The sequence below is a fragment of the Sinocyclocheilus anshuiensis genome, unplaced genomic scaffold, assembly GCF_001515605.1.
Source record: "Sinocyclocheilus anshuiensis isolate Anshui unplaced genomic scaffold, SAMN03320099.WGS_v1.1 scaffold201, whole genome shotgun sequence".
Classification (NCBI taxonomy): domain Eukaryota; kingdom Metazoa; phylum Chordata; class Actinopteri; order Cypriniformes; family Cyprinidae; genus Sinocyclocheilus; species Sinocyclocheilus anshuiensis.
Window position 1 is genome coordinate 1,283,765 of NW_015537959.1, and position 13,477 is coordinate 1,297,241.

The 13,477-nt window shown below is 38.1% G+C and overlaps 1 protein-coding gene across 1 annotated transcript in view; it reads left to right on the forward strand.

Annotated features, from left to right (window-relative positions):
* The window catches only part of LOC107666560 (delta-type opioid receptor-like), a 41,472-nt gene extending 40,554 nt beyond the window's left edge, over nt 1–918 (forward strand). The window contains exon 4 of the mRNA XM_016457965.1: nt 7–918. Within this exon, the coding sequence (XP_016313451.1) occupies nt 7–530 (524 nt within the window). The 3' untranslated portion in view covers nt 531–918. The remainder of the gene's footprint in view (nt 1–6) is intronic.
* Nucleotides 919–13,477: the final 12,559 nt, after the last annotated feature.

Consider the following 13,477-nt stretch of genomic DNA (forward strand, 5'->3'; position numbering starts at 1 on the left):
ACACAGGCATTGAGTGCATCTTGGTTCTCCCGGATCCTCGTAGTTATTGGGACCCAGTGTTCGGGACGTGTGTTTTCCTGCTCTCCTTTCTCGTTCCTGTGGCGATCATCAGCGTGTGCTACAGCCTCATGGTGAAGCGCCTCCGCAGTGTCCGAATCCTCTCAGGGTCCAAGGAGAAAGATCGCAACCTTCGGCGCATCACACGCATGGTTTTGGTGGTAGTTGCGGTCTTCGTTGTGTGTTGGACGCCCATCCAGATCATGGCTTTGGCACAGTCGCTGGGCTTCAACCTAGGCAGCGTCCAGACGGTGGTGTTCATGCACTTCTGCATCGCCCTGGGTTACGTCAATAGCAGCCTGAACCCTGTCCTCTACGCGTTCCTCGATGAAAACTTCAAGCGCTGCTTCCGTAAGTTCTGCCACCCTTCACCGTTTGGCCTTAATGCGCAGCAGTCGGGCCGCATGCACAACATTGCACACGAGGTGGCCTACAACTGCAAGACTGCGGACGGGAACAGTAACCCTGCATGACTAGGCGTGGAGCTGCCCCTGGTCAGCCCTGAGCCTCGACCCAATCCAGGGACAGGAAACTCAAACTCTGAGTTGACTCAGATTACAACACTCTAGCACCACAGTCACCTCCGCCAGGTGGGCGGGGGAAAGGGTTGGGCTAGGAGTGAGGGCGGAGTCAAGCTAAATGACATGCCCTTTTAGGGACAAAGGGGCTCACTTTACAGTGTCTTAATTGGATTTGGATGTTATTGTCTACGATTTCGTTCTTAACTGAGAATTATTACACTTTGTCGTTCAGTGTTGCATCCTTGTGTAGATGCTTTTCATGTCTCTCTTTACAACAATCAATGTTTTTCTTGAAATTTAAGACTGTAGATTTTCATGGCCTTAAACATACATCTGAACCTATGGATTAAGTGTATCAGTCCTTTTTGTGGTATTGCCAAGTGTTGGACTGTACTAAATATTATATAACTATATACAGTTATGACACAGAACCTGAAACTACAAAGACTTTTAAAGCCTGATTGTTATTTTTTTTTAAAAAGTTGATATTTTTCCTGGTTTGACTGTACAATAAGCAAAAATATTTTATATTCATGTATGTTTGGTAGCACAGATTGAACCTTAAAAATACTTGTAAAGAAATGAAAACACATCGCAAAACAGTTGCTGTAGTGTTCTATAATATATGTGCATAAAATGAAGTTAATCACGTTCGAGGCTTTGCATTGTTGAAGAAGTCAGTCAGTATCACCTCGAATATTTCTTGAATGTTTTCAACTTCGCTCTGTATCTTGCTTTGTTACTACATAACGGATTCTTCTCAATGAGACAGACAACAAAGAGCCAGCACTGTCATGGGTTTACATAAAAGACCACTGAATGTGAAAAAAGACTATTTACTCCAAATTATATATATATATATATATATATATATATATATATATATATATTTATTTATTTAAAATGTCAGTGGAATATAGAAATATTGTACACCCAATGCTTATTCCTGTGAACTGTAACTTGATATTGTGATTGTTTGTTTACTTGCAGCATTGACTGGCTGTTCATCTACTTGCATATTTATTGACTGGTGGGACCATATTCTGATGGACTGAAATTAAATGCTAGCTAGTGCTATGGACATTAAACAGCCTATATGGGTAATCTTTTTTTCTCTTCTGCATACTTATTAAAGAGCAGTTATTAAAAGGCACTTATATGGCTTGCTATGGCTGTAAAGCACTGTGTTTATGATTAAACATTCCTGCAGCATGTTATCTTGAGAGATCCCGATTATATATATATATATATAACAAGCTGATAATTTTGATTTAAGTTGCAGGAAAAAGTAAGTGAAGCTTTGGTTTTCTGCATAAATTTGGTCTGATCTGGGTCACAACAGACAAACAGTCAGGTTAAAAAATAACCTATAAAAAATAGTCATTTTATGGATTTTTTATTTATTTATTTATTGAACACATTGTACACTTTCACAGTGCAAGGTGGATTTAATAACAGTTTGAATTTTGGTGACACTAACCTCCACAAACATTTTCAATTGCGGATCAGAACAGTCAGGAGGAATTCTGCACTTTTCCTCTTTACAAAACTTTTCAGGTCAGCAATATTCTTGGGATGTCTGGTGGCTCTCTTGAGGTCATTCCAAAACATCTCACTCGGATTGAGGTCAGGACTCCGGCTGAGGCACATCAGTACCCATTCAGGCATGAGAGCAACAGTGCGTGGTGGGATCGGGCCAACACAGTCTCATGACAATTTGTAACTATTTTACGTTTTGGAGAATTATTGGCTAATCCCATCGTACAAGTTCATATGAAATCGCCACCTCATAAAATAATTATGTTTTACCGTGAGATTGGGTTGGGTCTTGTTCACACCATTTTTATTTGGACCTCACATAAAAGGCCTAGCCAAACATATTTATTAAAACGGGGTGTCCACAGACATTCGTTCAAGTAGTGTAGTTGGATAATGTGTAGGGAACCTGAAACAAATTAGTTATTCCTGCAATGTCATCACTCTCTTTTGGATGTTGACAGCTTTGTGCATACTGCATCTGTCAGGTTGTCATTATCACGTTACCAGCATCAGTCACTTCACTTCGCTGCCATTCACTAATCCTCTTCTGTGGTCTCATGCCATGATAAAGTGTCCATCAGATGCACACTTAAGAATTTCAGCTTTTGTAGTAAGCCATCCAGGTACTTTCTGCCTGGTTTATGAATACTATGAATCTGGACATACTACCCTTCTGTGGTGTTACGCATACTGTATAATATAGTAGTATAATCCTACTACTTGTTTCGCTTCTGTTTCAGTTTTTATAACCATTTCTTACTATGTGTAAGTAAGTTGTTGTTTTTTAGCATGTGTGTTTGGCAGTGTTATTTTTTAGGATTACTGATAAACTACTGTCATTTGATTTGTATTATTTGTATTTGTTATTAATATAAATTTTAGTTAAATTATGTCTGAATTTATTATTTCTGTATAGGTCTTTTATTAAGTTTTTAGTTTTATTTAATTTGAGTTATTTTAATACTTCAACAAACTAAATGGAAATTAAATAATATATATATATGTATTGAATATGTGTGTGTGTGTATGTGTGTGTGGTTGTACATACACATATGTAGTTGTTTTTTTGGTGTTTGGCTTAGTGTTATGTTAGAATCATTATTATGCTCATACCTTTTGTTCTTTACTATTTTGAATTGTTTTTAGCTTTATTTTTTTGTTTTTCATTTAAATGTTTAAGTTTTGAAATTTTGTTGTATGCATTTGTCATTTTTATTTAATCTCTTTATTTTTAAAATGTGTATAGGTAGTATTTATAACGTTTTAGCTTTTAGTTTTGGATCTGTTTTTAGTTGTTTTAATACTACAATTGATTGCTTCTGTTATCCTCATTTGCTTTGGATAAAAGCGTCTTGATAAATGACTAAATAAATAAAATAAATTAAAAAAGAATAGGAAAGTAGACATATGGACACATGGCTTGTCTCAGGTGCAAAATAGACAAATAAAGACAAATATGGGATAAAAACAATGCCTTTCTTTAATAAAAACTAGCTTAAACTAAGCTACAACCACTAGGTGGTACAACTACCGCCATAAACCGCCTCTGCTGATCCAATAGATCGCTTTGTTTGATACTTGCCCGCGCAAATAAACTGACGTGCAGCGATGTGGAACAGATTCATTTTAGTCATTTTGGCTGTCTGGATTCTCATAGCAAATCACACAGACAGAGGTACGTGTCTTGCCTCATTCACAAGTCGCCATACTTTCTCTTTTTCCACTGTAGTTTCTTCCACCAGCCATTCCTGTTGAAACCCATACATACCATTTAAAAAGAGCGCGTTGTTTAAAACCCGGAGCATTAAGCGTATAAACGAAGCACAGCGGCTCTGTCAGCTGTGGTTATCGTGCACTGGATAATGCGCCGCTAATACGATTTTAGTCAAAAGCGGTCATTAAACGGGTAAAACTGTTTTATTTATTTGTATAAGCGTTTATTTCTTGTTCACAGCAACAACATTCCGAACGTTGCTATCACGGTTAAGTCAGTCGTCGCAGTTCAGGGGTAAAGCTGCGGTCACTCTACACTTTGAGCACGCAAAATATCCACAGTCACAGCAATGGTCTTAATATGATGTCATGCTCTGCAGCGTCTTTTTAAAAAGCATATCATAAAACATAAAAAAAGCAATCTATGCCACGTTACTGCAACACTGTAATCCACTGTAATTTCAAGTTTGGGTGCTTTTAATCAGTGGTGGACAGTAAAGTATTTTTACTTTGTTACTGTACTTAAGAACATTTTTCAAGTATCTGTACTTTACTGGAGTAGTTTTATTTTGAGTAACTTTTACATTTTACTTCACTACATTACAAAGCGTAAGATCGTACTTTTTACTTTTTTTATCTTAAAAAAGAACACAAATTAAAATAACGCATGCAGGTCCACCTTCCCCGCTGCTGCAGCCGTTTTTTTTTCTGTGAATCAGAAATTAAATGTGTCTAGAATAGTTATCTTTGTTTGCAGTGAAAATGACATAAATCATAAACCAAGTATGAAAAATGTCCAGTTTTCATTTTATTAGATTTTTAACAAAAATTTAATCTTGAGGCAATTAAAAAATATATATATAATGTCCAGATATTTTGATTCAACCACCTAGATAGATTATATTTGTTGGAAAAACAAAGGATGTGATGCTCAGAACATGGTAACTACATTAATTATCATAGTGAGAAGTGATGTCCATTTTACCCCAAGTAGCCAGGGGCGTTTTACCCCACAGACTTTTGAAAAACAAATGTCATTCTGAAAATATAATTATATTTCCCTTAATGTAGTCCCTAACAACAGGCCTTATTCTCATATCATATATAACTGTGATGTTCTGCAAAACAACAAGCTTCAAAACACTTTTTTTCTTACTGCTGAAAATTAGATCACATATGGTAAAATTCGTTTTTTTTCTCATAAATGCAGTGTAAGTTTCACTGTGAATACTTCTACATCACTTTTGTCAATGTAGTCCATAGCAAAAAAAAAAAAAAAAACAGGTATTTTGAGCAGTATGACTATAAAAATGTATATATAATATAAAATTAAATTATATAAGTAGCCTATATAAAATTATAAATAAATATTTATCAATCAGTACGTTTTACTTAAGTACATTACAAATCTAGTACTTTTGTACTTTCACTCAAGTAAAGTTGAAAAGGAGTTCCTCATACTTTTACTGAGATAATATTTTACTATATGTATCTGTACTTTTACTCAAGCACTTGATTTGTGTAGTTTGTCCACCACTGCTTTTAATTCAGCTGAGCTCACTCTAATCTTCTATTGGTCACACATCTGCACAATACGAATTCGCTGGGTTTGAGTTCACCAAACTTGAGCTTTGAAATGCAGCAAAATGCGAAACCAGAGATTGTATTACTATTGGGAGATGAGAGGGCCTGTATGACTTACTATTGGAGAAAGCGTAATGGTCAACTTGGATCACGTGTGCCTTACTAACCAATCACATTACAGCCTTGATGTCATTGAATTTAAGTCAGAGTTGTGCAACACTCAATCGCCGTTTACGGGTAACATAGGAATAAATGAGAAATGCCGTAAGCTGTATCCCACCTGTCGCAAAAAGTCAGTGACTTCTCTTATAAAACAGCATTTTTCCTCTGGTCTCCTTTCCCATGTACTGCCAAAGCGGAAGTGTTAGCATTAGCCGTTACGCTTTTATTAGCTAAAGGTTGCAGGCTTGCCTTCTTGTGGCTTTGGCAAAACTTCTTCGCATGAGTTTGCGTTTCCGTTCTCCCACATTCGCATACATATGAATGGAAGTCAATGGAATGAAAAGTGTAGTGTGACCGGCCCTTGACTCGCGTTGTGTACACACACACAGAACAGTAATTTAGGTGCTTCACTCCCAAAACTTGCTATGTGTACGTGACTTTAAGTAATTTGATGTAAATACGATACGCCTTCAAAGTCACTGCAGGACAAAAATTAGATATATGAAAAGCATTAGCTTTCAAACGCGGGCCGTGAGAATCAATTACACACAAGTTTATTTATGGACCCTTTTTATGACCTGTTCACGCTCTCTTGATCTCACAGAATCATTATGGAGGTAACAAGCAGCCTTCACTAATGCTTCAATTAAGAGCTTGGATCTGGCCACCTCCCTCACTTTAGTGAGTAATTATAACATGTTCATGCAACTGTGTGTTTGTGTGTATGTCTATGGTGTATTAGAGCACATTTGATTTTATATAAGGCTCTCCAGATCTGTTCATGGCTATTATTATTCTCTCTCTCCTGCTATCACTTTATCTCTCTGATGTATTTTGATCTTGTGTAGATCGTTCCCCTAGGGTTACATTTCTAACGCCCACAGACATCAACATCAAAGCCTTTCCGCAGCGAACACCATTATGCTCACATGCCATATGCACACACGAATACACGCTATACGCATAATTATACACTTCCCTGCATATCCTGTTGGACTGCTAGGTTCTCATGCGCTAAGATACAATATGGCCACTTTCACATTAGGCTGCAGTGTGTTAGTGAGCAATGTCAGCTCTGAGATTTCCATGCACTGGTTCCACACAATTTCCTTGTTTTGGTCTTTTCCGTACCTGTTTTGCCTGGATATTGAGTTTTAATGAGGAGTATTTTGGATTACAGTATTAAATATGCATTCCACACACACACAAACACAAACACAAAATGTCATGTCTGAAGTCATATTTCCCCTGTTGCCAATTACCTAGTCATATTCTGTGCAATGTTCTGCATGTAGCCGTCTATCAGTCTCTCTTGTCAACATTACTAATAGATTAGCCAAGTTAAAGTGATAGTTCACTCAGTAATGAACATTCTGTTATGTACTCACTGTCTTCTCATTCCAACCCCATATAATTTAGGCCTATTTATACCGTGGAACACAAAAGGAGAAGTTTAGCAGAATGTCAGTGTTGCTCATTTTCAAGTTGATCTCATGAGTATTTGTATGTATTTTTGTGTAAAGTGTGATTCTACCAAACGTACATTTCCTTACGTTTCCATAGACACTGAAACGTACAAAATTGACGTATTGACAGCAACTAAACGTACAATACTGACATGTTGACTGGGGCTATAACGTTCATCTGGGAACGCAACGTGCGCCATTTCATCAGATTTGTAAGGTAAATAATTTATAAACCTACGCAAACACAGGAGCATACCTCAAAATCTTTCTCAATATACTAACTGTTCATTGTGATTTCAAAATAAAAGTTTAAACCCTCGCTCTGAGTTTACACGCTTTGATGTCCACATATATGTCCACGACTGTAGTGGGTCTCATTAGCAACAAAGATGAGACAAACTATAGGAGCGAGGTGAGCCGCCTGGCCGGGTGGTGCAGTGACAACAATCTCTCTCTGAATGTGGAGAAGACGAAGGAGATTGGAATTTACAGTGGCTGTAGCTTTTCTGTCGTAAAGAAATGTCCAAATATTAAAGATTAAGTAGACATTTGAATTAAATGTTTAGTCAATATTAAACAAGGATCGCTCAGTAAAGTGTAAAAAAATAGTCAGGCCGTTGGCGCCCTCTACAGTCATTTGTTATAATGCGTAATGTACATTGGCTCTATTGTTTATAATACATTATGTATTTGAACTCATTATTATTGCCTCATTGCTATTATGTATTTTAAGTAATTTTAAAGGCTATTGTTCACTTACATCTATTTTTATTACCACAAAAAAATAATTTTTTCTTTTTTAATAAATCTGCAAAAATGTCAACGATTCTGTGTTTTTCTGTCAATATGGGGTGCTGTGTGTACATTAATGAGGAAAAAAAATTAACTTAAATGATTTTAGCAAATGGCTGCAATATAACAAAGAGTGAAAAATTGAAGGGGGTCTGAATACTTTCCGTACCCACTGTATATATATATAGTTATCCAATTACTCGATTGATCGTCAGAATAGAAACATAGAAACATTTCAAGAAACTCAAATATAACCTATATAAACTATTCAATAGTTATTCAAAAGGATATACAATGAGTGATTAGAACATGATAGTCAAATGTGTGAGTTAGGCCTACCTACATGAAATGGAGTTTTGCAATGGCTTGATTTTCATTTTTAAGTCCTTTTAGCATCATTTTGATACATTTATATATGTAAAAGACAGTCTCTGTGCCATTCTGTGAGTGTGAGGACGTGTTCTGTGAGGAACAAAAGGTCTAGAAGGATTCTCAGTCTGGTCTCTGTCCTGGATGGGGGGGAACCAATCCAAGGAAGTCTTAACTCATGATTTCCTCATGGTTTTACTCGTGATGGTCATGATGTGTTGTCTCTTTGATCATTAATCTTGGGTTGCTCGCCCCAAATTTGACAATCTCCTTCCTGAGCTGGAATTATCAATAAGTGTTATTTTGTTTTAATGCTGTTTCAAGCTGTTTAAATCTGCTAGTTAGTTAGACTTGCTTCAGACTTGTGGCACCAGGATAGATTTAAAGTCATCCATGTTGTTGGGCCTCCTTGTGGAATTGTTTGTGTTGTGTTGTTTCAACACCGTTCTGAATCTTAAATTGTCTGATTTGCTCTGATATCCTACAGCATGTTCCATTAAATCACACAGTGTGTTTGTCAGTGGTTTCATTATTTATTTATTCAAATATCTTCCTAGTGATAGTATTTTTTGCGGAGAAGCTGATGGGCTGAAATCCAGTCAAACCAGGTCATTCTCACTTGCATTGTCCAACTATTTAAATGGTTGTAACAGTGACAATGACAATGAATGTGAGGCTCTTTTCATTACAAAAGCTATCAAATGCTTCACCATGTTATCTCCTCTCATTATCCTGCGGAAATCCAGGAAGAGTATTTAAGAAACGTGCTGAAAGGAGAGAACATTGCACGCAATCGATGGTTAATTGATGGTTATTTTATTTTCCTGTCTCTGCGAGGTTACCAACTTGACAAGATTACTCTTCTAGTGTGCCTGGCTAATTTTCTGATGCATTAAGCTCAGACCTTTAAAGTGACCACTTGGGAAGCTAACCACACAGAGGTGTAAAAGCCATCCCTTCCTCCTGCAATCAAGGCTGTGATGGAACGATCGTTTTTCTCCTCCTTTTTCTTCAGATTCTCTGGATAATGTAGCCTACTGTGTTTACACTTATCGGCCAATGTCAAATTACTGCCAGCAAAGACCCTGTCTCATCCAGCCCCTGCATGCCTTTTCCCCTCAGGTGTTCTTGCTATACAATTGCCAAGTGACAGAAATGTCAAAGCAGAAGGTCACAGAGCCTTTCTCCTTGATTATGACAAGCTTTAACGACCTCCGGGAGAGAGGAATAACAGGGATGGCTTGCGGTAAAATTTAAGTTATGGCACTCTAAAGGCTAATGCTTTCGGTCACAGACTTGAGATGTAAGATGTGTTTTTGGGTTAGGTAACTTCCCATTTCAGAGTTCTCCAGCCCACGTGTGAATTTCCTCTTCGATGCTCTGACATGGCATTCGGGACTTTTTAACATATGAAAGACACTTTTGAGTGTGAAGGAACTTTCTCAGACAACTGTCTCTTAGTCAAAACATCCTATTGAATCCCTACTGAAATTTTTTATCATCTCCACATGGAACCAATCTTAAAATTATGGGGATTCCTATGGAATCTTGTTTCCACCACAGGATAAATAGCAATAACAATAATAAAGGAAATTGCAACTTTTTATCTCACAATTCAGACTTTTTTTTTTTTAGAGCTCAAAATTTTGGCTTTTTTCCTGACATAATTGCGAGATGTTAACTTGCAATTGTGAATTTATAACTCACAATTCAGGGAAGAAAAGTCAGAATTGCAAGAAGTCACAATTACCTTTTTTTTAATTTATGGCATAACCAAAAAAAAAAAAGAGTTTGAGATGTTCAGATGAGCTCAAAATTCAGAAAAAAAGGTATAATTGTGTTCTGAGGAAAATTCTATTTAAAAAAAATATTTTCATAGATTGCAGTGTGCACACACACACACACACACACACACACACACATAAAATATTATAATTATAATATATTTTTTCTTTCTTTCGCTTGGAGAAGAAAACATCTTGTTCAGGTCATTCTGAAATTCCGGAGCCAAAGCTGTCATCAAAATGATAATGATAGACCAAGGCAATGATTCTGAGAAGATGAGGATGTGAGCTAGAACGCTTCTGCAACTCTTAAGTCTGCACCAGGCTTCGGCCTTGTCTTTACATTCACCAAAGATCCTAGGATCTCAGCTGATGTCTCGCTTAGCTCTTTTTCACTTTCCACTGGGAAGAAACTCCCAATCACGACAGAGTCAGAGTAACATCTTTTTGGAATTCATCACTCTTCAAACCTGGAAGAACGTGATCGCAAGTTCAAAACCTTGAAACCATCAAGACTTTCATCCGAGACTGCATCCGGACACTCGTCAACGACCAAGGCAATGCAAGTATCGTACATTTAACTAAACGAAACAGAAGTTTAGTATAAGCTGTAGACCCCGTTCTAAAACGGCGCTGATGGTTTCACTCAGGTGGTTAACTGACTCTTTTCATAGCTTCATTCTGTTTTTTCCTGATGGTTTCATCCATCACGCCTCATTTGCCCTTTCCCATGTATGAGTGATTGTTTGTTTGTTAGACTAGTTTGTGTTAGTGTTTAGTTAATAAAACTCTTGTGCACAAATTACATGAGTTTCTGATTCTGCCTTGCAAATTAATGTCCCTTTACAATTTTGATCCTTGCTACATGCTCTAATGCATTAATACTGTATGAAAGTATTTTCTGTGGCCACGAAAATATCCTTTCCTAGAGTTGATATGAACTTACACTGAAGGTTCGCTGGACAAACAGATTAGTTGAGGGCAATTTTATTCTGCTACAGTTACTACTGGCAGCTGATATAAATAATTGTATTGAATTAATTGTAATTATTTATATACATTTTCCTTTTCAGCTAACTTGCTACAATAGCTTGCAATTACTTCCAAGAACCATTTCCATTTTGGAAATTTTTTTCCTGGAAGTGTCTTTTTATTTATTTATTTTATTTTAATTTTTTTTCTATTGATTCTTAGAAGATTCATATTTTATCCTATTTTGTTCAGAATTATGATGTAAGTCCTGTACATTTTGCTTCAGGATTGTTTGACTAGGTTCTCCAATTTTCTAGTTCTGCTGCCAGTTTCTTTTTCCAGCCATACAAGGAAGTAAAACAGCAGGGCGTTTTATCAGACTGTGCGGGTGCAGAGCACCCACTGTAATCTTATTTGCAATCTTTGATCTCAAATCTTAATTCAAACATGTTTGAATAAAGATCAATTCATAATGAGGCCATTAAAGTGCAATCAAATATTCTAAACAAGCCAGACCTTCATACTATATGCCTTTTATCTCCTCTCTAAAGCAGCTTAGCTTTCCCCATGGTCTGCATCATATTTATATGCAGATATATCAGTCACACATCGAGGAGCATAAGAGCTTCCGTTACAGTATCACTGCACCAAGGCAATACATACTGGATGTGCTTAATGATCCTTAGAAAGCTTTCTGTTCCTTCATGTAGATATTAATGCATACAGGGGCATCATGCACTTAGTATTTTTGAGGGGCCACCAGTTGGGCACCCAGCAGCCTGGATAGCGCTGTATAACTGATGTAGGCCTAATTTATTTAATTTTTCCTTTTTTTATAAATTCGAAATATTCCCAAACTTGTTAACTACTTATTAACTAATACACAAGGTCCCCTCTGAGGTCGCCTCAGAGGACCTCAGATGATGCCAACCCTGAAACAACATACAGAACTACCACATTTTGCTATAAGTTATATAAGTAATAAGATTGCATCATATAATAATTGATGTTAATAGTGTTCATCGTCTGTTTGATTATGTCTTTAATTGATTACGTCTTTAATTGATTTTTCCGTATATTTCTGCCATATGTACATTAACTGACAGTCACCACTGATAATCTACCACTAAATATTGTAGACACTTAATTTGCTGTAAATTTGCTTTGCAACAATTTGTATCATGAAAAGCGCTATACAAATAAACTTGAATTGAATGGAATTGAATTAACTAATATGTACTTTACATATGGGTGTCATGTCGTAAAATATTTTTAATACGATTGACTTTGTATTTAACGTGAATTTAATAAAAACATTGTAATTTACTAATAACACTTTAATTGTACAGAAAACGAGCAAAGAACATTTACATTATCAAAGAGCATTTTCACTGACTTCAGTCTAGCGCAAGTTTAAGCACTCTCAAAAACGTCTCTAGGGTACGCGTGTAACCATGGTCCCCGAAGGGAACGAGACACTGCGTCGATACGCTAAGGGAACGCCTTCAGCGTGACCATGCTCTGAATCACATGTGTAATCAGTCCAATGGATGGGCGGTGTGACGTAGTGACCAGTACGCTTAAAAGCATGTGCGGTGGATACAGCGGCAGCTTCTGGGAAATGAAGTAAGCACTCGCAGGGATGCCGGAAGTATGGCACTGAGACACAGCATCTCGTTCCCTTTGGGGAACCATGGTTACATGCGTTACCTGAAGACGTTCCCCTTCAGGAACTTGAGCTGCGTCTAAACGCTAAGGGAAAGAGCATGCCCACGCCGCCAGACTTACAAATCCCTGCCTAGTGTGGAAGAGCACAGCTAAAGCGAGAGAAAGGAGCCAGGAGCGATGCAGAATGCAGGTAGGCACCTGACAAAGTAGGCGGGGATATCCCGCCCAAAGGCCAAATAAAGAAGGAGTGAGCCTTGACCCCCAATGGAGACGGGAGATCAGAGGACTCGAGGCTATGGAATAGCATCCTGATCCACCGCATAGCATAAGTTTCTCTGGCCGGAGTCCTCAGCCTCAGCGCACCGTGGAGGAAACATGTAACCAGGGGGTGTCTGCCCACTGACTGGCCACCGAGAGGGGCGTGGTAGGCCGCAATGGCCGCCACATAGACCTCCAAGGTGAACTGGGTTAACCCTGTGGAGAAACGGGCCTGCAGGAACTCCAGCACTGTACCAACTGGGCAGTTAACTGAGTCGAGCTGGTGGTCTCCACACCAAGAAGTGAAAGCTTCCACTTCAGGGCATAACGTGGCCTCGTTGAGGGAGTTCTGGATTGGAGGATGGTCTCAACAACCTCGGTTGAGAGACCGGAAGCTACGAGTTGTGTCCCCTCGGGGGCCACACCCATAACTTCCTCATCTCCGGGCGAGGGTGAAAGATTGTACCCTCCGCCTGTGAAAGGAGGTCCCTCCTGACGGGAATCTCCCATGGAGAGCCGTCAAGAAGGGAAATCAGATCCGAGAACCATACTCGGCCCGGCCAGAACGGGGCTACTAACAGTAGACGGACTC